Source organism: Paralichthys olivaceus, chromosome 2, assembly GCF_024713975.1.
Source record: "Paralichthys olivaceus isolate ysfri-2021 chromosome 2, ASM2471397v2, whole genome shotgun sequence".
NCBI lineage: Eukaryota > Metazoa > Chordata > Actinopteri > Pleuronectiformes > Paralichthyidae > Paralichthys > Paralichthys olivaceus.
In genome coordinates, this window is record NC_091094.1 from 14,799,695 (window position 1) to 14,826,058 (window position 26,364).

The 26,364-nt window shown below is 44.1% G+C and overlaps 1 protein-coding gene across 4 annotated transcripts in view; it reads right to left on the reverse strand.

The window, feature by feature from the left end:
* foxp4 (forkhead box P4) overlaps positions 1–26,364 on the reverse strand; it is a 93,032-nt gene that overhangs the window by 30,712 nt on the left and 35,956 nt on the right. For all 4 annotated transcript variants that reach the window (XM_069537723.1, XM_069537726.1, XM_069537731.1 and 1 more), the window contains 2 exons: positions 12,700–12,789; positions 3,016–3,138 (listed from right to left, as the gene is read on the reverse strand). In XM_069537723.1, coding sequence (XP_069393824.1) covers positions 3,016–3,138; positions 12,700–12,789 — 213 coding nt within the window. The remainder of the gene's footprint in view (positions 1–3,015; positions 3,139–12,699; positions 12,790–26,364) is intronic.

Sequence of the window (26,364 nt, forward strand, 5' to 3'; positions counted from 1 at the left end):
CGGGTTAGTGTTGTAAGGTGATTATGGATGTCAAAGCTACTGCATGAAACTATTCACAGCTGCTGGGTAGAACGATTGACTGTGGCACAATGCAGGACCCGAATTACACCTGCATCACGCCAATTAAAGAGGAGCTTACATAACCACAAAATATGGAAAATAGAGCTGGTGCTCTTGACACACACACACACACACACACACACACACACACACAAATCTGCATGACTGAACAAGACCACCTTAGCCTACAGGGAAAAATACATGGGGTGATATACCTCTGTGAATACTTTAAGTACGCTCTTGATTCATTCACTGTGCTGCTGTCACAAAACACCTGCTGGGACTGTGTGTGTGTGTGTGTGTGTGTGTGTGTGTGTGTGTGTGCACGTCTACATTGTACAGCTGAGGGTTTTAAGTCTGTAAATCTTAGATGGGATGTTTCTATACCATGTACAGTTAAGAGAAGTGGCCCCAGGTAATGTATGATTATTATATGTTATATTCATAGGCTGTCACCACAGTAACAGTTCGATGGACTCTGACAAAGGTGATTTTTTTCTTTTTTTTTTACAGACACTGTGTGTTTTTCACCTTAAGCATTTTCTTGTCTGCAAGAATCATCCAGATTGTTTTCTGGAATTAACCAAATGCCATTAATTAAAAGTACAGAACTTTCCATTGCAGTCAGGTTTTTTTAATGGACACATACATAACACATACACACACATGCACGTCCACCGACACTCTTCACACTCATACTCCTCTGACTGGCCACAGCTTCTCTGTTTTTGTTTGAGTTCATTAATTTTTCCAGGAAGCTCCATTAAGATTATAATCTTGCTGAGAGGAGAACAAGGCGGGCAGGAAAACTCACACTGACCACAGTGTGTGTGTGTGTGTGTGTGTGTGTGTGTGTGTGTGTGTGTGTGTGTGGGTGCATGCAAAGCAGCACGTATCTGTGTCTTTCTGCTGGTGGTGGTTATATCTCTAGAACAGCTCACACAGGTGTCTGTCTGCAGTTTGTCTTTGTTTCATGCTGCATCAAATGTTCAAAGAGGCTTTTCGGCGGAGAATGAATTCACAGTGCAGCAGTTGCCTCGGTCTCTCATCTGTCTGACCCGGCAGTGAGCAGACTGCACTCCGCTGCCTGCACACATCCTCACCACGCACCCTGTGGAACGTAATGGTCCCGTTTTTTTTTTTTGTGCAAAATAGATTTACATTTTCAGTTTCAATATTATCCAAGCCATAGCTTCACTTTAGCATAATTCACTGGGCTGCTGTAGTAAGATGTTCCTTCTTGTCTTTAATTTATTTTAAATGTAGGACTCATTCCTTCTTGCTGCTCTTTCTTTTCCATCTGTCTTTACTTTCTTTTTATCGCTCCTTAGGCAGAGTTAATCTCTCTTTTCCGCGTCACTAGCCCTGATCGCCTCCTCATCACACAGACAAATGCGAGCATGTACACACACACACAGACACACACACACACACACACACACACACACACACACACACACACACACTTGGCTGGAGAGTGGTGAGTTGAGGGAATAATTAAGTGATAATTAAGGTCTTTTTAATGATTTGATTCAGTGGCTCTGTGCATTAAGAGCATGTGTAAGGGAAGCACTCACCTCTCCAGCCTATTACCATGACCTTGACTTTAGTGAACACACCAAAGAAAGAAAGGCGGAGCAGCTGTGGCATAAATAAAGGTTAGGGGAGACTTAAAGGTTAAAACACATGCACACAAACATACATTCAAATCCACAGACTGGCCACGCAAACACACAACTTTCTGTTAGCAGTGGGCCGTAAAACCTTTCTTACACACTCTTACACAATGCTGTATTGCCATGGGGATATGAAATTTAATGCTCCAGTGAGTGATATGTTGGTTGATTGTTCTGTGTGTGTGTGTGTGCGGGTGCGGGTGTGTATGTGTGTGTGCCTGTGGGTAAAAGTGCCTGATTTGCAGATATACAGTAAGAGCAAGTCCATACTGTGGTTAATTAAGTGGGAGAGCAATGTTAAACTCAGTGGTTTTAATAGTGGGGGTGTAATGTGTGTGTGTGTGTGTGTGTGTGTGTGTGTGTGTGTGTGTGTGTGTGTGTGTGTGTGTGTGTGTGTGTGTGCGTGTGTGTGTGTGTGGGTGTGCGTGCGTGCGTGTAAGTGCATTATCAACACCCCCTCTCTTTTTTCCTCGTTACAGGAAAAAGGAGCTGGTGAAGAGGTTCTTAACCGTCTGCATGTCGTGTTTCCAGAAAGCCAGCACATTTCACATTTCCATTATGATACATGTTGTCAGATCTTACCACTGCAATTTAGATTCGCCTAAAGCTACTGCTCCTTATTAAATCTATCTGCTCAGGCCTTGCCTTGTGTGTGCATGTGTGTGTGTTTTCTAGCCATCTCCTGTGCCACAATTACTCCACTATCCCTACTCTGTAAATAGTCCTCTTCACAGTCTTTACAAGGTTTGTGTGTGTGTGTGTGTGTGTGTGTGTGTTTCCCTTGCGTAGGTAGAAGGTCACGGGTTGGTGTGGCTGATTATTTGACAGATGTCTTGCAGATGAAGAGTGTTTATTGGTTTTTTGTCGACATGGCAACACCTCTATCACCTGCTGGGCATGAATATGAATGATACACTCCTGAATCACTATGATTCACTAAAGCTGATGCTAAATTTGTGTGTGTTTGTGTGTGTCTGTATGTATAAGTGTACAAATGTACAAGTGTGTGCCTGCAGATAGGGGCACTCACACTCTCCTAGCAACAATGCTAAATAGGAGGCCCTCGAAATGACAATGTGTGTATAAGTGGCTATGGGGATGTGTGTTTATCTTCAAAGATCTGCGAGCACTGAATAAGACACAATCACGCCCAGTGTGTGTCAGCACCTACTAAAAGAGACGCATCTGAACACGCCAGCCTGGGACTAGGTCCAACCTAGTGTATGTGTGTGTTAATGAGTGTGTGTGTTCATGTGGGTCTCATGTGTTTGTATGTTACCTGCTGTAGCATTAAAGCTTGCTGTTGCTGCAGCAGGGCCTGGAGCTGAGGAGGAGACAAGATCTGTTGCATCTGCTGAGGAGTGATCATCTGCGGACTCATCATAGCCATGGAGACAGGCACCTGAAAACATCACAGAGACACACACACATTTTAATTACTCTACACATTTAGACATTAGCATGGAAAAGTTGAACACAAGTCAATCAGTAGGCTAGGCTTTGTGTGAAAAGGCCCCGCCAACACGCTGAGCTTTAAGCATGACTGTGCCTGCAACTGAACACTCATCTCCAAACAAAAAACCAGAATGGAGCTTGTACAGGTACTGGTATGTGCAGGTTAAGTTAGAGAGATGTGCTGTCTCCTATTCTCTGTTGTCACTCTCTGCTGAGAAAAGCTGTCAACTTCAAACGCAGATAAACAGATGGACACATAGTGTTGACGACTTCCTGCACAAGGCTGGCATTGTGCACATAAAGAGAAAGACAATTTCTGTGACAACAGGCAGAGATGAAAAGACAGATATTCAGTCCCCCCTACAAAATATAAAATCTTATCAGCTTCCATAAACACATGATTAAGACTCCCACCGATTTCCTTTCCACACAGTCAAGCCTGGCTAAGAAGAAAGGAACAACAAAGTGGCTATCAGATAAGATGTCTATCTCATGAGATACGGCTGCAGGCAGGCAAAGACAGAGAGAGAGTCGGAGAGAGAAGACCAGGAGAGAATTGTGGTGATTCTTGCAGATGTGTTGTGCAAGCGCTCTTGATGCACATGCATCGTACACAGAGATGGACAGGGATGCTAATCTGATTACAAACACTGAAAAACTGAAGACAAACAAGAATCGAAAAACTGAGAAGCTCATCCTGGTGCATAAATGTGCACACAGTATAAGAAAGACTGCACAGAAAATCCTGCTGACAAAGTAATTTTAATTTATCAAGCAAACAACTGTTTGAGAAAATGTTAAGAGGGATGAGGAGACAATGTGAGATATTTAGGGAGAGAGGTGGACTGATATTAAGTCTGTGAGCTCAAAGTTTTTTGTTTACTAGCTCAGGGATGAAAATCTCTTCATTAACTACCTACACATTAATAAATGAAACTGCTTAGTGCCTTTTCAATACGATACCTCCCTGTCTTTTCAGTAGTGAAGGCTGGTTCACTGAGGGTGAGTTATGGCTGCTGAAATTGGTCTTTTATCTATATTCACACAGCCACTCAAAGTCCCTCTCCTGGTCAAACTGTGAGTGTGTGTGAGGGGATCAGGAGAGGAGTGTGATGGGGACTGTGCTTATAGAGAGCAAGGGAGGGGACGAGCCGTCACTGAAAAGATCTGTTTTGATTTGGTCAACAACATTTAAATAAATACTAACACCAGACCTCTGTCTCCTCTTCCTGCCTCATTCCTTTCCTCTGTGTCTCTTTTTTCCTTATGTGTGTGTCCGTCAGTGACCCTACACTCTATTATCAATCCACACTTCCCTGACTTAACACACTTCCGGCTACATGTGACAAAAAAGTGTGCTCGGCAGAATTATAGGAAGTAGAAGATGGGTGTGTTGGGGTATGTAGACGAATGAGCAGTAGTGCATGTGAGAGTGTGTGTGTGTGTGTGTGTGTGTATTTGAGGTGAGAGAGTGAAAAAAAGAAGAAGAAAAGACAGAGACAGTGCGGAGAGTGAGGGGAAGGGTGGTGTTGTGGCAGCTGGTAAAGAAACAGGCAGAGGGGACAAGGAGGTGGGGTGGGGTTATGAGTAAGGTGGGGGTGGTGATGGGTGCCGCTTGGCGTCATGCCAGCTTGCCCCCGCCGCCGGGCCTTGTCAGTCTAAGCTGCCAAATGAAAAGCTGTAATTAATTGCTCTTGTGCATCCCATTCTTCCTCCCTGACAACTCGTACATTCTATTTTATACACACTGCCATTGACATTTTCAAGTCACAGGCGTAATAATTACTGGAGTTATAGCACCTTTCTGTGTGTTGGCTGACGCTCTGACACCAGAACTGAATGCGCATGCATGTGTGCAAGTGCTGATATGCTGTTCCGTGTTTGTGTGGAGGGGTGTGTGAGTGTGTGTATGAATGTGCATATATGCATGTGTTTAAGGCCGAACGTGTGTGTGGAAAGCTGAATGCTGAGTAGTTAAGGTTTGACGCCATTAATTGCCCCTATAATCTAATATCACAAAGAGTGGTGATTATGGGGCATGCTTTACCACCGCCATACGACACCGCTAGCCCGAGAGCGCCGCCACAAAACAAAAGCCGCGCCATTAGCGATTTGACGGGCCAGGACAAAAGCGTCTCACAATGCGGAATTATATTTTCATTCAGCTTTGTCTCCCCCGGTGAATGATTTCTCCCCTTTCATTGGACTGTGAATAGGGAGAGTCTGAAAAGTCGGGCGATTTGAAGTCAGCCTTTTATTAAATGCATTTAAATTTTTTTTCTGCTGTCGTCCCATTTTTTCCATGTTGCATGTTAATTTAAAAGAGAGAGATGCGTGGTAGATTAGTGGGAGAGAGGTGAAGCTGGGGGGGGGGGCTGCTGGGGTGGGCAGAGGAAAAGGATGATACCATCCACACAGTTGGAAGAAAAGAAAGAGGGGAGGAAGGAGGGGGAGAGAGAGGAAGGAAGGAAATAATGGTTGAAGTCAAGCAGCAGGTTTGTGGAATGAGAAAGTTCCAGCTCGAGGCAGGGGCTAACAGTGAAGACATACATACACACACATACACACACTCATAAAATCCTGTACAGTCGATGACTGATGAATGCAAAGGAAGGACACTAATTATAGTAACATTTAAAAAACCTAAGATGTCACTCCTATCATTTACATGCAAGAATCAGTCACATGTGCACACACAGGCGGACGCACGCTCTGCTGAGGGTACGGTGGCTGACAGAGGTCAACCCCTGCCACAGAGAGAGGGCACTGAAGGAGGGAGTGAGTGGAGGGAGGAGAGGAGAAGCGCTAGACAGCCCTGTCGTTTACAGAGAGCGGAGGAGTAATTAGAGGGGATGTTTGAAGAGGGAGTTTAACTGATTAACAAAAGAAGAGAGGGAGCGAGGGAGCACCCGAAAGATGGGAAGGAGAAGGAGGAGAAAGGCATGGAGTCCCAGAGGAGTGAGGAGAGAGAAAGAGGGGGGGATGTAACTTGCATTTCAATGAGGCTCAATCCCTCTCTACTCTCCTGCCTTGATGACTTTTCATTCTAACGAGGAGGAAAGCCCCGCTTTTCCATTTCAGATGAAACCTCAGAGAGAAAGGAAGGAGGGCTATCTGATATTAAACCAGCCTGCAGCCAGGGGAAATAGGCCCAGTGCTGCTCAGCTCCATGTTTGTATAGAAGACAGGCTGCTTAAATGACTACATCATCTCTAATTTAGGAGCGAACCTTGGATTTCACACCTTCACCCTGCTTCTAATTGAGGTCTCTGACTAAACTAATGCACCCAAAACACAGCATTCATTTCCATCTCATGAGTGTCATCAGTGATCACATTTAGAATAAACAAAGATACTCTGAGGATTTCCTCTTTTTTAGGGGGGTAAATTTACTGGTAGTTAGTCACCACATGCTGCCTCAAAAAATTTGCAGTATGAGTGCGTGTGTGTGTGTGTGTGTGTGTGCATGCATGTGTGTGTGTTGTGTGGGATGCGATGCCAGTGAGTGAGTGAGTGAGTGTGAGAGAGAGAGAGAGAGAGAGAGAAGAAAGGAGGCTATAATCAGAATCTAAACAGGCTCTCAGTCTAAATGATGCGGGCCCTGCCTCTGGGTCTATGGGGACACGCAGGAGAAAGGGATAATTGAAAAAATGACAAGGAGAAAGCAGGAGGAAAAGAGAGAGGCTGACACAGACCTCCTCCTCCTCCTCCACCCCCATCCCTCCTGGTAGGAGCAAACCACAGCACTGTTTATCCTTGTCACTGAGCATTACCACCTCACAGTGGAAGGGACGCCTGCCTCTCTGTCTCTCTCCCCGATACACACACACACACACACACACACACACACACACACACTCATGCACACACACATGCACACACATGCAAGCACACACACAAACGCACTTGGAGGTGCATAAAAACCTTCTTCTGTATTTGTCCATATATTTTTGGTGCTATTGTTTTTATTGTTGTACTATTAACTAATGAATTATTATCAAGTATTAAAATGTATCACAGCTTATTGAAAGGTTTGTAGCCTGCTTTGATTGGACAAGATTTTGTCTTTAAAGGTAAATTTGTGGGTTCACAAGTTGTCATTTCACAAGCTAGCGTCCATATCTCGTTCTCTTTCAGTCCCTCCAGGTAAGCAGCTGTGTATGGGTGTGTCTGTCTGTGCTCATCATGCCAAAGTGTGAGGAGGGCATGAGGATGAGGAGGTGGCCACAAAGAGAGAAGTACAGGAATGAGGCAGGAAAGCATTTGAGTGAGAGAGATAAATAGAAGGAGTGCCCACTGTGCTGAGAGCGTTGTTTGGAACTCAGGGCTAGGCCTCCAAGTAAAAAGGGCCCCATTGTGTAAGGTGGGTACCCCTCCTCTAGCTAATCTTCAGCAGGGCCAGGGGCCACATTACTCCGGGGGGGAACCGATGAGCAAAGCCAGGTGGGGTTGGGGATGTGCAGGGCATCGTTCCGCCTCAAACTTCAAACCTATTTGCTGAGCAATGTTTCTTTCTGTGAACAATGAAGTGTATGTGTGTAAGTTACCAAAAAATCTCACTGTGCCAAAGGAGGTTTGATTTTTGTTCTGTCTTCGTGCATTTTTACAGAGTGCAAGTGCAAAGCATATATAGCACTGTTATGTGCCTTGTGCGTCAATTTATATTATTATTTCTTGGTGAATTGCAGACATATAATTATGCATTTTAAGTTTTTGTAGTTTAACACTGACCGGTTTACATCACTTTCTGCCATGTGGCAATTTGTTTGTGTTTGGTTGGAGGATGGATGAAATAATTGAGATTTAAGGACAGTAAATGGATCTGAGGAAACTGGTGTCTCACCCTACCGCTGAGCTGAGGCTTGCACACAAGTACACACACTCATGCACATATACTATGCACGTGGACAAGTATAAAGCTCAGTGCTCCCTGACAGAGGCCAGACAAATGAAAAAAAAACTTCAGAGAGGACAGTGAAAGACCAGCAAGTTCAAGTGGACCCCTCCCCCTATCCTCCACCCCCTAACCCCCCCACCCCAATCCACTGCCTCCCTCCATCTAACGCCCGAATGCTTCAGAATAAAAATGACACAATTCACAAACACACACTCAGGGCACTTCGTTGGGAAGTGTGAAAGGCTGTTATCGACCATATTTCATTACTGATTTCACTCATGTTTCAAATCACAAAATAAGAGTTTCACACTTCAGTGGCCAAGACCCAAACCTCTCCTCTCCATCTTTCCCCTCTGTCTGTCCACCCCTCTGCCAAGAGCCAGACCCATTCCACTGGCTGCTCAACCTCCTCCCATATACACCCTTCACAAACTGTCAGGACCCCATACTACCCCCCAATACACACACACACACACACACACACACACACACACACACACACACACACACACACACACACACACACACACACACACACACACACACTATCCTACACACATGCACGCACACAGCCCCAATTCCCTCCGCATCAAATAAGAGAAACTGCCAACTAAGCACTTCCATTGAGTGGACAAAAGGAGGTACTTTGGGAAAAACACTTTGAAAGGAAATAAAAGAGAACAGGAGAAGGAACCGCTTCAGAGCCGCACACTCTGGGGGGGTAAACACTCATCTTTCCACATCATTTTGTTGATTAGTTGAAAGACTTTGAACTTGCCTCAGAATCTTTATGTGTCGTAGTTATTCACAAATCTACAGAGGTTCAAATGGGGCAGAAAACAATTTAGCAGCATATAGAGAACGCTTGTCTTTGGATTGTAATATTGGTTAAAAGTAGTTTTACTGAAACAAAATCTCTGTATGCGTTGAGACTGACATGACTCAGTTTCCTCCTCCCGTCGTTCCCTCGTGGCTGCCTCTCTTTCTCTCTCTCACTCCATCCCACTGTGCTGGTGCCAGCCCTCTCCAGAGAGCACGGAGCCGAGCTAATTAACATATCTCTAATGAGTCTTTTCATTTTTTTCCTAATTAAACAAGCTCCTCAATAATACATGAAAACAGGACACTGGGCTATTCAATTACATACGTATGGGCCGCAGCCAAGCACGTGCATTAATCTGTATGTGCCGATGCCAAGTGGCAGCGAGTTAAGTGTGCCAGGCGCGTGTCTGCCAAGTGGGCGTACATGTGTCTGCGTGTGCCCTCCTAGTGTGCGTGGCAAGTGTGTCCATTGTAGGAGAACGTGTGCCAGGTCATGGAGGCATGCTACGTCTCATGCTGGGTAATCCGCCAATTGCCACTTTGTCTGCCAACTTTGTGCCCACCAATTCTCTTGGCTGTATTCGTGCCACAACCAATTAAAGTAACTGTGGCCAATTATGTCTAACACCTACAAACACACACCTAAAGTGTGAAATTATCCAAATACAGCAGAGGGTTGAGACATATTTCAAATGAAATCTCTTGCAAAATGAATATTCACTTATTCAGGAAATTCTGACTGCATGAAAGCCACAGCTAATTTACACCTGTGAGCACCTTGGCTCAGCCTGCTTTGCTTAGAGGAACATCAGCAGTAGTTGAAAAAGAGCATTGAACTGTAGGAGTCTGACAATGGTCAACTGGTTATGCAATATTTTTAATCTATTAATAATTCCCGTTAATCTTGGAAAATGTATAATTTGAGTAAACAATATTAAAAATCTTTTATATGCATTGACAGAACAACAAAAGCATGAGGATAACAATTGCATGATTTGAAATTGCAATTTTCTTCTATTTAACGATAATCATTAGCTATCAATATTATGACGTATTTTTTCCACTGAATTAATGCTTTTGTCTCTAATTGTCAAATGAAATCCCCTCTTTCATTTTCAATTTCCTAAATAATCACATGAAATTTTAGTATTGTGCTTTTCACCAATTGTAGGTGTAATTTCCTTCACACATTACATGTTTTTTCCTAAATTTGACTGTCTTGAGACTTGAGCTATTGTCTAGTTTCTCTTGAATGTGACACATGACAGTGTGACACACGCACATGAATGTGCACACTCACAAGCACACACAGTGGATTGATACCATCTCACATCGCCAGCCAAACACACAGAGACCATCTCTGAACAACCAATCAAAAAGCCGATATAATCTCAGAGTTTCTTTTGCGCTTCCTCTCTGATCCTACTCTCTATTATAAATAAAAAAAAGAAGAGAAATATGATGGGGGAGCATGAAGGGTGAGGTGAGGGGCCATGGGGAGGGAGGGGGGGGGGGGTGTTGTCAGTGCAGACCAAGGCTTCTCCAGAGAAGTCAAGACAAGAAAAAAGAGAAGTCTTCCCTGTGTGCCTACGTCGTTCTCCCTCAGAGAGAAGGGAAAAATCTAATTATCGAGCTCCTAAAGATCTCATTATTGGCTCAGGTTCATTTGCATGTGTGAGAGCAGCCCAGCAGGAACCAACCTCAGGACGGCCATTTTGTTCCTGATGTGAGCCACTGTGTCACCGTACAGTACAGCGCATACTTGCCACCTCAAGAAATGACCAAACTAAATTTCTGGTTCCACTCACTTGCAGCGCTCGATCACCCTCTCTGTGGCCGACAGATGATTGCTTCAATTACAGCAACTGAGTGCAATTTCTACAATTTAAAAATGATCCTGAAGCTGGAAATGATAGTACTTAAGACATTTCTATGCATCTCAGTAGCCAGGTTCGCTCTGAAGTAAACTGCTTCACAGGCCTACACTTTGTGCTTTGGTGTTTGTGTCTGTGTTTATGACTGTGATACACACACACACACACACACACAAATGTAAATCCAAGGGGGATGTGTGTGTGTGTGTGTGTGTGTGTTGGCAGGGTGTGTGGGGCCATGTGAGCTGACAGCTCAGACAACAGAGATGTAGCGAAGATGCCCTAGAGAGAACAGCGAGGGTAGCTGGGCCAGGCACCAACAAACAAGACAGAGATGGAGAGTGAAGAGGTGGTGTGGTGTGTTTGTGTGTGTGTGTATGTGTGTGTTCGTGTTGGTGGGGGGTTCGAGAGAGAGAGAGAGCAAGAAGGCAGTGGACGGTAAAAAAATATTTAAACATAAAAATAATTATAAGCCTATTCCCAGCCTACTGACCATTGCAGAGTAGTGTCCAACATGCATGTGACCCAGGTCAGGAGGAGGGTCTGTTGGCAAACACTAACCTATCTGGATCAACTGCCACTGTAGATTTATACAACGAGTGGCGGTATGAAAATGGTGAAGCAAGGGAATCCAGACACAAAGACACAGAGTTAGAGTGAATGACTGAACTAGTGAATATCCTTTTAGGCCTCATGTGCACCATTTTGTGTTGATTTATGGTGTAAATGCAATTTTAATCTGTAGAATATATTTTAACGTTCATTACCCCCCTCAAAGTCACCATGTAATATCTACAGCCAGTTTCTATCCAAAGTAAATAAAGTGATTCTGATTCAAGTCCATGTTTTGATTAAAGTGTAATCCACAAGATCCCTTTTTAAATTTTTATCCCATTTCTGACATCTTCAGTAATGAGCAGGCATTAAGTCAGTTGCGATTGCCAGAGGTCACTACCCGACGCATGAATTTGATGTATTATTATTTGCACGTATCATTTGCAGCATATCACTCTACTGGAGCAAAGCTGCAAATAATTACCTTTTATCGAGACGTCCTATGGAGGATTATTACCTTAACATGTGGAAAGTTTCCCAATTTTACCATGAGCACCTCACGAGCTTCACACACACCACAAATGAAACCTGACCTTATCCCTGCTTCTGACTCACATCCGTCTTTCTCTCTCGTCCATGTCTTTCTTCATTTCCCAGACTGTGACGGTCCAGCTGTTTATCATGTGGCACGTTAATGAGAAGAGCAGTGCAATAGCCAGACTGCTCGCTGCTCTATTATACCCATGGCCCCACTTTATTGATATTACATGCAGCTACAAATCACACTTGTGCATGTACTCTGCACATCACACAATTGTAAGAAACTGCCAGAGGTAATGTCATATGTGATATTTATCTACACTCATAGTAATAATGTGTGTGTGCTTTCTGTGTGTGTATTCTGTCTTTCTGTGTGTGTATGTGTGTGTGTCTCCTCAAGTGTCTTTCAGTGGGGATCCTGCACTCCAGCTAACCCCACTCTCTCTGCTTACTGTGGAATTCAACTCTGAAAACAGCTCACTCCACAGGCCTCGCTCTCACACACTCTCACACACTCACTCACACACACACACACACACACACACACACACACACACACACACACACACACACACACAAGACAGAATACAGACAGAGGGAGAGAGAGGGAAAGAAAAGTATGCGCCTATATCACATAGTGTGACGTGGCAGGTTGGTGAAGGAAAAGCTGGAGCAGCCAGGGGCTTAATAATATACAGATTCTGACAAAGTCAAGACAAACCCAAACACTTGGGTTGTGTATACATGTGTGTGTGTGTGTGTGTGTGTGTGTGTGTGTGTGTGTGTATGTGTGTGTGTGTGTGTGTGCGCGCGCTCTGACCTGCACAGGGCTCTGTTTGACCTCGTTGCTGCCAGGGGAGTTGAGTCCAGAGGCCTGCTGGAGGAGGAACTGTCTGGCTGCCTGGATCGCCTAGAGAGAGAAATGATAGGATGTTGTCATACACATAAAGCGTCACATTTCTTTAAGTATTTAAATACAACACAATCATTAAAATGACACACCACTCAAAGATATTTGTGTATGTTCAGTGTCAAACAACCGACAGCCATACAATCAAACTTTTTCTGATTTAGATAAAAGAGGGACACAGAAACCCTTCCTCATTCTGGCCACTCACTGTACCCTCTCTTTTTGCCAAGCTGTCAGCTCTGGTTTCCTCAACTTGAGACGTCCACCTGGCACACACACAGCATGCTCAAGTATCTGCAATTGTGTGTGTGTGTGTGTCTACGTGACTAAATTAGTCCCCACTCATCCAAAACCTTCTTTCACTGCAATCTCTGTCCATCTCTTCTTTCCATTCTTTGTCTCGCCCATCTCTTTCACTCTCTCTCTTTCCTTCTCCTCCTCCTCTTCCACCTCCTCTCTTTTCAGAGGAAGGTGCAAAGTGGGATTTCCACATCCTCTGAGGCAAAAGTGTGACAGCACAACTTCATGTGTGTCAGTTGCTCTGTGTTTGTGCGTGTGTCAGAGTGATGTAAGGAACCATTTGCCCTGATGTGCCCTAAAGAGTTGTGACTAACCACCACCCACTTCACCGTTCCCCCTCCTCTTCCCGTTCCTCTCCTCTGTACCCTCCAGTGCTGTCTATTCAAACCAATGACACCATTGCTCACTAGCTCTTGTCTTCATTCGTTCACGCTGCCCTTGAGTGTTGCCGATTCATCCTTTCGACACAGTTACCTCTGCAATTCCTCCCACTGTCGCTCCTCTTCTTCTCTCCTTTTTTCTCTTCTTCCTCAGCCTTAATTATTTTATAAACTGTTTAAATGTCTTCCACTATCTCAATGCTTTGCTTTGTTGTTTGTTGCAGTGTTAAATACTCGAGCTCCCTTCTAATGAGACAAATCAGTCCCTGAGGAAGACACGTTTTTGTTGGAATGACTGAAACACCAGAAAACAAAACAAGAAAACATGCATGTCAAAACACGAGTCGCCTCTGCACTTACTGTAAGTGCATTTTCTCTCTCACACACACACACACACACACACCCTCATGACTGAGGGGAGACAGCAGGATGCACATTTGCTTCCTCTGACTCAAAAGGGGAAAGGTTCCTTAGTAAATATTGATTTATGAAAGTCTGTGTGTGGGTGTGTGTGTGTCTGCGGGCGTGCATGTGTGTGCACATCAACACCACAAATTAACGGCCAGAATGAGGGATGTTCTTTACCATGGAAGCTCTTACTCAACCTTGCAGCACGAGAAATTAGTTTTTTTTCTGCACTTGTGCATAATTTCGCAACTACTGAAGAATGTAACGCTGCGAAACAATGCAGCACACGCTTACTGTACACTGTCACATATTAAATGATTTGTCAAATTAGAAGCATGCACACATTAAGAAATGTTTAATTTCAAAAATAGAGGAGAAATTAGAGGGAGACAGAAAGTGAGAGAAGTTCTCTGTGCAGTCGGAGTGATGAAAACCATCTGTTTCAAACACACTTGCTACTTTTGCTGAGACCGCAATTAAAACACACGCGTACACACACACACACAGATGTGGTTGTGGATGTGCCTATACAAACACACACATGCACACGCACACACATTGTATGTATTTTAACACTTTAACAAAAATCTTGGGAACCCCCTCCCATTTACTGGTTTGACCTCAGCATTAAAGCAGGAACAGACATACACACACACACACACACACACACACACACACATAGCAACACCAAAAAAACACAACCGCCCAGTTTGTTGGCATGTGGTGTGAATTACTGCTTGAACACCCTGTCTGCCGGAGAGTGAGAGTGTGTGTTTGTCTGTGTGCGTGCGTGTGTGCATATATATGTGTGTGTTGGCAGGAGTTGGGGAGGCATGTCTGGCAACAATAAGGGACAATTCCACCCAAATTACCACCCTGATTACCACTATATTAAAGAGCCATTTATGGCTTTCATAAACGCTAAAACCAAGCAGAGGTGATGCCTGTCTCCTCTCCTCTGCCTGTAGTCATGGATGTATGTGCATGGGAGGGGGAGAAAAGAAAAACACAGCATGTGATCGTCTAGATATGTCTGAATTATGGAGTTAGATACCAGTTCATTCAAATGTGTCACACATCTACAGTTACAGGCAAAACTATGGAACTTAACAATTGTAAAGAAAACCACAGGAAACAACTGTTTAGTGCTGGTTAACAGGTGGCTGTTAAAATTATAACTTCCAGCAGTTAAGGACCAGGCAGTGTTGATAAGAGTATTTTCTGATGTATATAAAAAGAGTTAAGTGGTGTTCACTTCAGTTAACTGTGTCCCACTCTTATGTATTACAACAAAATAGTCTTCTTAGTGTAAACATCAATATCCGATTTTTCAGCTTTTAAGTACGATATTCTTACGTTATAAATTAAAAAAATAATAAAACTTACTAACTCTTTTCAATGCACCTTTTCTATATTTCTGTTTATAATTATAACAATATTTAAATAAATATATAATATATATATTTCCAAGTTGTTCTCTTCTTGCACTGTTGAGGGAAATTGTGTTTTATTACTTTGCTGTTGATTGTATGTTTAATGATGATTGTACGTAAAAGGTACCATTATAATTATTATTCTGGGTGATGTTTGTAAAAGTTTAACGCAGCATGATCACAGCATCATGACACTGCCCAGCTCTTCAGAACTGCTCAAACGCAGCTCCAGTCAACAATTACACCATCATACTAAATTATTTCCTGACTTACTAAACTGCAGGCAATTACACAACAGTTCTGACGCCAACCATGAGTTAAGGTAAAGTGGCTGACGATTTAAACACAGCCTCCTCTCTTCCTTTGCAGTATTGGAAATAATGGCAACGATTGAGGAGGCGTGTTCATCTTCATCACTTTTCTTTTCACACATCAGGACCGATCTTTTTGTGCTGTACACTTGATACAGAGTGTTTTACAGAAGTAAACTCATTAACTCATCAACATGTAAACTGAGTGATGCTACCTCACTTTTCTAAATCTATGGTTTCACACACAGCCAGAGACAGAGAGGGAGAGAGAGAGGCCATCAGCAACTACAGCCAAACTCTCTCATTTCTACTTCGTCAAGAAGCCCTCTTCTTTTTCGAACCTTCTTTCTTTCCTCCTCTTCACATTCACTCATTGCTTTTTTTCTCTCTGGGACCTGGCTGAGCTGTGGTATTGTAAAGAATACCCCCAATACCCAGCTCCACCTAGACTCCCCCAACCTCAACTCCCTGCTCCCCCTGTGGCATTCTTGGGGGTGCACTGCACCTTTAAAGAAAATATGAGGGAGGCCTAAGAGGGAGGCCCAACAACAGAGTCTTTGTGCTGCCGCGCAGGACACACACACACACACAAATGCACGCATGCACGCACGCACGCACCCACACACACACACACAAATGCATGCACGCACACACATCAGTGGTGTCAGACAGGTTTTATTAGAGTGAGAGAGGGAGGGAGAAGGAGGAGGAAGGGGAAGGAGGGGTGAGGAGGTCACTGCTCAGCTTGGAGGCCTGAGAGCACAGTGTGAGTTTGTATATGTGTGTGTGAGTTCTTCTGACTTGTCATCGCTCACCTCTGTAAATCATCGCCTCTGACACAGCCTTTAATAATAGTGCATTTTTTAATTCAGCAGGGTCACAGAGACTCGCACATACGCACACACTCACGCGCACACACACACACACACACACAGAGAGAGAGAGAGAGTAAATGCTAGTTTCTCTCCTCACCAGGATTTGTAAAATGGCTAACATGGCAGGAAGGGTCATGGGGAAGTTTGAGAATTCATTAGACAAAATGGATAGAAATGTGATTTTAATCCTGCCGTGGGTTTGTGAGTATATATGAGTGTGTGTGTGTGTGTGTGTGTGTGTGTGCGTGTGTGTGTGCGTGTGTGCGTGTGTGCGTGCGTGTTTGTTTTTACATGCACAGCTACCAAGGCTGAGCAATCCAGTTACGAGTTGAATCTTAGATAAGAACAAAAAGGTAACAACCAACATGTAACAAGGCCAGGCCTCCTTAGATGGATGTGTGTGTGTGTGTGTGTGTGTGTGTGCGCGCCTGGCTCAGGTTGCTAAAGCAAACAGGTCTGTGTGTGTGTGATGAATCTGGCCTCTAATCCGCCCAGTGTGTTTGGGTGAGACAGCGAGAGAGAGAGAGGGCAGGAATAAGCAAAGAAATCTAAACAGAAGGAGGGTGAAGGGGGAGGAAAGGGGGAGACAGAAAGAGAGGGACAGAGAGACTGAGAGAGGGAGGGATGGAGAGAGAGAGAGACAGGTGGGTACCATATGTTGGAGTAATCCGTCAGCACTGACTGAGGTCCATTGTTGACGGCCGAAACGAAACAAACCCGTCCCCCTTCTACCCTCTCCTCCTCGCCTCCCCCCATAGATAAACAGCCCCCGGGGCAGACAGTGGGCTGTCCTTGGGGTAGAAGGAGGAGGAGGGGGGTAGGGAGTTAGGAAGGGCACGGGGGAGGCAGGTGGTATCAGATTTCTTCACTCGTAGACCAAGATGAAGAGAGTGCAAGAAAAAAAAGAAAGGAGAACAAGTAAGGTTGAGTGAGAGGCTCGTACTTTCTTCATCTGTCCACAACAGAGCTAAACCTGGCTAGACTAAGCAAGTGATTCAGATGTTTCAGATCTCCACTGTGCCAAACAAGCATCCCCGTCTGCCTTACTACAGCTCAGCAGCCTGGGAAGAGAGGCTTGTAACGCCACGTTCCTCCATTCCTCTATCCCTCCTCTTCCCCAAGAGAGAACAATAGATGGAGAGACGGCGAGATAGATACAAGGTGAAGATGTAGAAGAGAGCTTGTCACACCCTGCTGCTTCTCAACAGGCCTGCACGCTGTCTGATTTTGGATCAGTGGAAGAGTCCAGGTTCAGAGAGGAGCAGTGGATCTTCTTTTTTTTCCACACTCTTTCTCTCTATCTCCGTTCTGGAGTGCTGTCATTGAAGCTGAAAGCCAAGCTAAAGCTGCGTCGATGCTGCCGTCCTCATGGGTCACCTTGGTGATCCCTTGTATCCATGTGCACGGCATGCGCCATCTCACTTTGACACCAAAAAAAAAAAAAAAACCCTGAAACTCCAATAAACCCCCCTTTCTACTTTAATTTACTTTCCCTCCTGACTTGGTCTTTGCTACTCTCCACTAGTTTTTTTGGCTCTAAATCTCTTATCTTTGATTCCCTTCTCTCTCTCTGGATACTCGGGGGGGAATCATGATCAGATACTAAGATGAAACGAGACTGAAAAGATGTAACACAATCTACAAAGCATGTAAATTTGTCAAAAGGATGACACAGTGCCAACTCACCTGCCTTCAGAGGCTGGCCAAGTGTTTATACCCCCCCCCCCCCCCCCCCCCCACACACACACACACACACACACACTGTGCAGTCAGATTACTGGAGAGGTGACTCTGGGCGATTGTGAGTGAAGGCTCGGTTACACCCGCGGTGGAATCTCACATATCAAATGCATCACTGTCAGTCACCACAAAAACCAGAGTGCTTTTCCAGATCACTCCGTCTTTCTTCCTCTCTCTCGGCCTCACTCCGCCTCTCCACATAACGTATATAACTTGCAAAATGTCTGCTGGCATCTCTCCAAGTATATTCTGTCTTTCTTGTGCCCCCCTCCACTTCTCTCTTGAAATCTGTTACCCATGCCCTTATTCACTGCCACAATAAATTCTGAGAGCAGATATGAGTGAGACAGAGACCTAAAATAGACTGTCGAGGTCTACCAATGGAAACAAGCCTTGTGAATGCAGCTGTTGGCCGTATGAGTGGACCCTCACTTCCCTTGACTGTCAAATAAACAGCCAGGACTGTGAGTGGGTGGGTACATAGCGAAAGGTAAAGCCGCCTTTAGGATAAGTAAAAAAATGTTTAAGGGATGGTTGTAATAGATTGTAGCAGGTTCACTGTTAAAAGTTTTCCTGTCAACTGGCAGCAGGGATCCCATTACGTTATTAAAAATAAAGTTTTCTTACTATCCCTAAAAAATGTTGTTGATGAAAAATATTGTGTGAACAGTTTTTTGATTATTTTCACAGTATTATATTGTATACTGACATAGTTTAAATACATCATATATCTTTTGTTTTTATTTTTAGTATCTTTTTTTATTACCTAAATTGAACTGACAGAGCAGGGTTTTTTTTACAGTATCTACCTTATACAGTTTTGTGAAGCTGAGAATACTGACAGACTCTTAATGTGCTCTTTTTTCTTAACCATGCCCAAAAAGGCCAAAGTCTGGAGGTCTTTATTTCAATTTAACACTGAAGCATAAAGGGCAGATTTCTTTTTCACTGATTCAGACTTTATATTTAATGGAAATTTGCAGGATTGTGTTCAGACCAAAACATATTTTGTTCTGTAGCAGTATGAAGAAATGATAGACATCTGCTCAGGAGGGAGCAGGATCTTAAATGAATAATAGACAGCAGCACAAACAATAGTGCTGTGAGAAGCTGAAAAAATGTTACATTGTCAGTCTTAGTTTGTCCATTGTAGAAATAACAATGCAAGAGCACATTTGCTAAAACACACTAATTTGACATCACACTGTAACTCTCTTAACTTATCTATTATAAATCAAAGGGGTCAGGAAACAGGGAGTGGTACATTTATTTAGGACAGATCTGGGGTTTCCAGGGGGTAAACATATAGGGGTAAGAGGCAGCCTTAAGCAAAGCCTGCTAAAGCCGTTCAATTTCATGGTGGGTTACAAATAAACTATGCTCTGCCAAGGTTTCGCCCCTTCCCTCCAACTCTTCCTCACGTACGCCTTCTCCTTTTCTGGTATTAATCAGGTCTTTTCAGCCTCGGCCATTTGTTTTTGCTCATAGCAACGTGGACTTCAAACCAGTTATCCACCACTATAACAAAAAGTGCTTCGCTCCGTTTAGACCGCCGTCGAGTATGCAACTATCTGGGACACCTTCAGAAATACCAGCCAGCCGTAATCCCGTTCAGCTATTTAATGTAATGTTTCCGCAATATAAAGGCACCGTTCGAGGGCTGAGGTTTTTTAAAACGGCTGAAGCAAGCTTCTCTGGGCCCAGACTGACCATTAAAGAGAGGAAAGACCGCGTTCAAGAGCCAATGCAATAAAAACTCACAAACTCCAAAAGAACTTCAAAATATGCCGTAATGTTTGAAAACCCTGGCTGATTTTAGATTTTTTTTCACATCCTATTTTTCACAAAAGGGACCTGTTCTAAACTCGCGGGACGCTGCCGTTTTCCAGATGGTTCTCTTCAGTTCAGAACTGTTTTGCGAAACGAGAAAACCTCTCCCCTTCAACTACGTCCCGACACTCATCTAATGTTTCTATTGATTCACAGGGGTATATGCACGGCCATAAAAAGGAGCTGACTGAATACCCAGGACTGCTCTATATCATGACACAATTCATCATCATACACACACGTCTAGAACACACACACATAGAAATCGTCCTAAGGAGATGTTGTCAGCTTTTCTCTGTAAAGTGAAGAGAAAAGGGGCATCGAGATAGACACTACAGAGAGGAAACCCCTTCCTGAGAATAAAAGCTGCTCCCTCTCTACTGTAGGCCTCATCTCAGTCCAGGCATCTAATTGATGGCAAATAGCTCTACAGCAGTTTCCCAATTTCCTCACGCACGCACACACACACACACAAATAAACGTCATACATTATATACACATTTGCAGTTTCCTTGTGGTTTTCAACACAGCTCGTTTGGCAAGAGAGGAAGGTCTCACTCCAGACAGACCAAGCCCACAGCGGAAAACACACACACACAGCCACAGACACACACAGAGTACCTTGTAATATTTAGGCCTCATCTTGTATAAGGTAGGACAGTTAAGTGGTTTGGTCACGCTCCTGGGAAGACAAGGCCATTTAGGTGTAAGGTCTCAGTTGGGCGACCTCCAGAGTTTAAGCTTTTTCTGTTGCCCAGCAAGTGCGACTCCTGAGAGCGGAGACTGTGCGAGGCCAGTCCATGATGAGGATAGCACTAGCCTGGCAACCAGGCCTCACATATGGAAACCGTTTAACTGTTATTATTAATAACCAAAAAAGAAAAAAAATCAAACTAATAACACATGCAAGACACTGCCAAGACTCAACTCAGGAGACAGAGGGAAAACACATACATACACAAACAAAGACTGTCTGCCATGTGCGCATGCACGCACAGACGCATGCACACATAAAGACGCCTATTGGTTAAACAGAAAAACACGTTCCTCGTCAGTGGCCTGCAAAACTATTAGTCTGCCTGCCCACTTCGATGGGAATAAAACTCTTTCATGTTTTTGCTTCAGAGGGTTTTCACACCTGGTTGTGGCTGTGGTGATGGAGGTGGACACACCCTCACACCCACCCTTACCACACACACGCCAGCACACACTCATACCACACACACAAACACCGGAAGTGGGCAAATACAACAAAGGCTGGCTGCTGTACAAGAAGTTAAACTTCTAAACCAGCACAAAATGTTTAACTTCCCCAAAAAGAGAAGAAAGGCTGGGGTGTGTACTTGAACTGGAAAAGTGTGTGTGTGTGTGTGTGTGTGTACATGTGCTGGACTATGTGATTTAAGAGGGTCAATCCATCCAGATGTGAACGGGCACATTTTTCAGCTTAAAATAACCCAAAGCCCACTAAATTTTCTTTTCTTTTTCTATTCTTGTAAAAGCTTTTTTTACTTGACAAGGTCTTACGTTTGTTGATCTGGCAAAATTTCTATCAGTAAGACTTTTGTCAAACTTTTTTTGTTGAGAGTTATAAATCTGCTCAGTAACAGCTGGGGAACAAGCAACCAGGACAATCGCACAGGCTTTAGTCACCAGTTACATATTACTTACAACAGTTAAGTCAAATAAAGGTAACAACATTATTATTACCTAATTTATGTAAGATTTGTTATTTCTTAATCTTTATTATCTTAAGGAGATTTTGCAGCTATTGCCTATGTGATTCAACTTTGACCTACTGTGCTTAATTCAGTTATGCACACACAAGGTTTTCATCTCCATTTTCACTTCCAATAATTAGTATGTTTAAAAATTGAAAGTTCTGCTCTTACTCATAAATCAATCAAAATGATTGGTAAAATGTTGTAATCAATAGATTTTTATTTAATGGGGGGGGGTTAACTTTGAATAAAGATAATTTTAAAGCTGCATCGGCATTTCATTATGGCATTTTATTTTTAAATTTGGAACTGACTAAAAAAAAGAAATGTCTTATCAAGCTTTTAAAGAAACATTATTATGTTACAGTATTTGGGTGAAAACCAGCAAGAAAAACAAGTTGTCATTTGCTAGTGTCATTTCTTTATGATTTACCTCGCAGTTCTTGCAGGTGCTAACTTACTTTACTCTTAAGTTTCACTGCATCTAATTGTATTCTTGATGTTCTGAGCTATGGAAAACTTCACCAACAAGACAACAAATGCATTTTGTCAATCAGGAAGGAAAAAAAATGCCAGCATGCATAGTCCCAGAGCTCGAGAAGAAAGCGAGCAAAAGAAAGAGAGAGGGAAGAGCTGCATTCCTCTCCTCCTCCCTGTTGACTCTAATCTCTCCTTTAAAATGGCTCACACAAAGAACCAGCACAGACTAGCTAATTAGCAACACTTTAGGCCTCTGCAGCTATTGTGTACGTGATGTGTATGTGTGTTCATTGTGTGCATCCCGGGCTCTCAACTGTTTCCAGGGTAACTACTTGCCTAGCAGCCTTGTAAGCATTGCACAGTTTGTCTTTACTTTTTACCCTCTCTCGTTCCCCTCTCACTGTCCGTCGCTCTCCCTCTCTGCGAGGGTATGAAAAAGTGAGGACTTTTAAGAAAAGAGGGGACACCAGGAGCACGATATGAGGCTTTTGTGCGACCTGTGTGAGTAGGTGGACAAACGGGGATGTTGTAAACTAATGCTCTCTTGTTTGAGTGCTTCACCCCTAATGAACTATGAAACTGTGAATCTGAGCCGCTGTCAATTAAAAGCAGGTAAGGCTTTTGCTTTTTGAGAGAGGGAGCAGTAGACAGTGACCAAAGTGAACAGGCACACACACACATATACACACACAAAGACACACACCCACAGAGTCACATCCCAGTGTCACTGACCAGTAATAGTAAGGTCATGCAGCTTTGCTCGCTGACCTACGACCTCTTCAAATGGCCTCTGTCACCATGGCAATACCTTCTGAAGAGTGAGAGTCAACAGTTGACACCCTCAAGAACTTCTTCATGAAGAGCGTCCATTCTGGCTCATGTGTGTCTTGTGTGTGAGCGTGTGTGTGTGTGTGTGTGTGTTATTTACCTGACAGCACAGCGAGGCCTACGAAGCGTAAGTGCCTCGAAACACACCCATGGCAACCAAACACAACCTAACCCTTTCAGGTGGCTAGGGAGTGTGTACATACTTCAGTCTCCACAACAGAGGCAGGACAAACTAACACACACACACACACACAAACACACACACCCTCTTCTGTCTATTCTTGTCTCTGAGCCTCTCGGCTGGTGGGGTCAACCAGCCGTGACTGTGTTCATGCTGGCTGATATGGCCTGGTGGACCATGCCTACTGTCCGTTGTCTACTCTTTATCCACACTTGTGACCCTATAGAATTCTTCAGAGGAAAAGATTTGCCCATAAACCTTATTCATAAGTCCATTTTGCATTTTAAGTCAACCCAGTCAGAAAATTAAAACATATTTATAACCTCGATATCTCCAACCATTGTTGAGTCTCAGAAATGTTACACTGTACTTAGAGAATGAAAAGTGTATAGAGGTGGTGGAGTGAAGAAATACAAAAGGAAAGCATTTGAAAGGACATCAATAGTAAGAACAAAAATCTGCTCTCCAAGTCTCACTCAGTGGATTCTTCAACACTCAATGGCCTGGCTGGAAAAAGCACTAAAAAAAATTTATGGGTACTCATAAATACAACATCTCAGCAAGTCAGAATTAGGACTCAGTGTGAGAAAAAAAATCACTGAATGATGGATATGAGGGAGGGGATTCAGGTGAAACGCATTAATGACCATGAGATTTGTATGTGCAGGTGTGTTTGTGACATTTCGTGTGTTTATAAGTGTAAAGGCCTTAACCGATCAATATTAGGTTCATATAAAGACAGAGTGACAGGGCAAGGAAAAGCCAAGGAAAAGTCAGAGAAGACAGATAAAGGGAGTTGCTGGTGCTTTTAAGACTCCTAGAGGAAGTTGGTCTTCTATAGGTCTCTTTGTATCGCCGCGGTAACAGCAGTGGGTGTTCTGTGATGCTAGGCAACCTGACTTGCCCCTCCTCTGTCTCAGCATGACCTCTGTTGACCTGTGAACTACGCTGACCCCAGGCATAAAGAGAAAGGCTGGGCCGAGACCTATAGGGAAAGCTTTTAGGAGGTGGCAGCACTCAGAGAGAGACTGATTTACTTCTTGCATATATGACAGACGGACATATATACGCACACAAACGAGTTACAGACAGACAGGAAAATGACACAGAGGCACACATGGGATACTACCTGTCGTGAAGATGCACAAAACACATTCATGGTGCAGTAAATTAAAGCCCACTCCTTAACAATGTCCTCCTCTCCTGCAGCCACCCCTTCACCATCATCGCCCCTGCACTACTGACCTAAAAGTGAACTCTAGTGGAGAGCTGGAGGTCAAACAGGACATAACTGTCCAAGTGACCAACATTCACCTCCCATAATTTAGCGAAGGCCTAACAGCCGTAGCTACGGAATCACATGTCTCAAAAAACCTCCCCACTTCCATCTCTACAGGTCATAATTACTCAGTCTAGCCAATCTAGCAGGAAGCCATACGTTATGTGAATCGTCCAGTGTCTCTCATCATCTCCTAACGTGCACACCCGTCACATACATCTGTCCGCAAAGCACTCCCGGCATTAAACCCCATATGCACAGCTCTCACACATGTGCTCACACACAAAACAGTTATCTATCATCAGTGTTTGTGTATATTTGAGATCTGTATCGGTTCCCCCCGATCTCCAGTCATCACTGTGGCTCCTTAATTACACCCTTCATTAACTCACAACAGCCCGGTGCATGTGTGTAACTGCCTGTGTGTGTGGAAGAGGGGGAGAAACAAAGATTCTCAGAATGAGTGTGTGCATGCGAGAGAGGAAAAAGGGAAGCACTGAGGAAAAAATAGAACGTGACAAATGGGAGTGGGGATCGAAGCTCCAAACCAATTTTGAAAACTGCCTTTTTCTCAACCAATGTTCCTTTTAAACCCTTTGGGAAGGGAAACCGCCACTACAATCTGCCTCTCACTTTCTATTTGCACGTAAGAGTGAGTTAAGTGCAAGAGAGAGAAAAATACAGAGAGAAAGAGGAAGAGGAAAAAACCCTCGGTGGTTGGTTTAGCCAACTGACGAGTGGCACTCCTAAGAGGAAATGGCACCTTTTTGTCACCATTGCTTTCTCTTTAGTCTCCCTCCTACTTTTCCCTATGCTACTCTTGCCGTCATCGCCAGCCGCCACTGCCGTAGCTGCTGGAAACACCAGAAGCAATTAATTGATGGCGAGAGAAAAGGAGGAGACAGAAATGGGTGAGAACGGAGGAGAGAAGAGGGGGAGTGACGAGGCCTGAAAGTGTGGACTCACATCTGCAAAAAAAAAGGGGGGAGCTGAGAGACGTAAAGAACAGGCAAGAACTAAAGACACCTGGTTCTCGTCAGAGCACCCTCCACCCAGTCACACACACACACACACACACACACACACACACACACACACACACACAGCCACACACAAACACACACACTTTGAGGTTTGTTAGGATTTATCCTGCTTACATTTCTCTTCTGCTATGCATCATTTCATGTCTACAGCCGTGCCCGGCACCTCTACAAAGTGCCATACACTCTCTCTCTCTCTCTTGCTGCACTCTCACTTTTCCACCTCTCCTTCCTCTCCCCCCTTTAACTCCACTCTTTGTTTTCCCACTGCTCCCTCCTTCCCCTCCCTCCCTGCTCTCTCCCCTCGATGATGGGGCAGAACTGGTCTTCGCCCCCTCTTCCCTTTCTTCTCTCCCTCTCTTCCCTCTCTCCTGCTCTGTTCTTTCTGGGGAGGCAGACAGGCCACATTCCACAGGGAGGCCCAGGCGCCCTTTTCTGACACGTCTCAGCGTTACACACCTCCCTCACCCCCCTGTTCCTCCTCTCTAGCCCTCCAATGCCCTCCTCCCCCAATATGCTGCCTCTTTACCCCTCCTTTTACCTACATTCCCTCTGGCTATATGTTCCATCTCCTCAGCTCACTCCATCTGCTCACGCACTCCCTCAACCCCATTATGGCCACAGACCATCTACCTCAATCTGCCTTTATCTATCCATCTATCTATCTATCCATCTATATATCTATTTATATATCTATATATCTATATCTGTCTATCTATGACAAACAAAAAATTGATGAAGAGAATGACAGAGATGGAAAAAGAGTGAG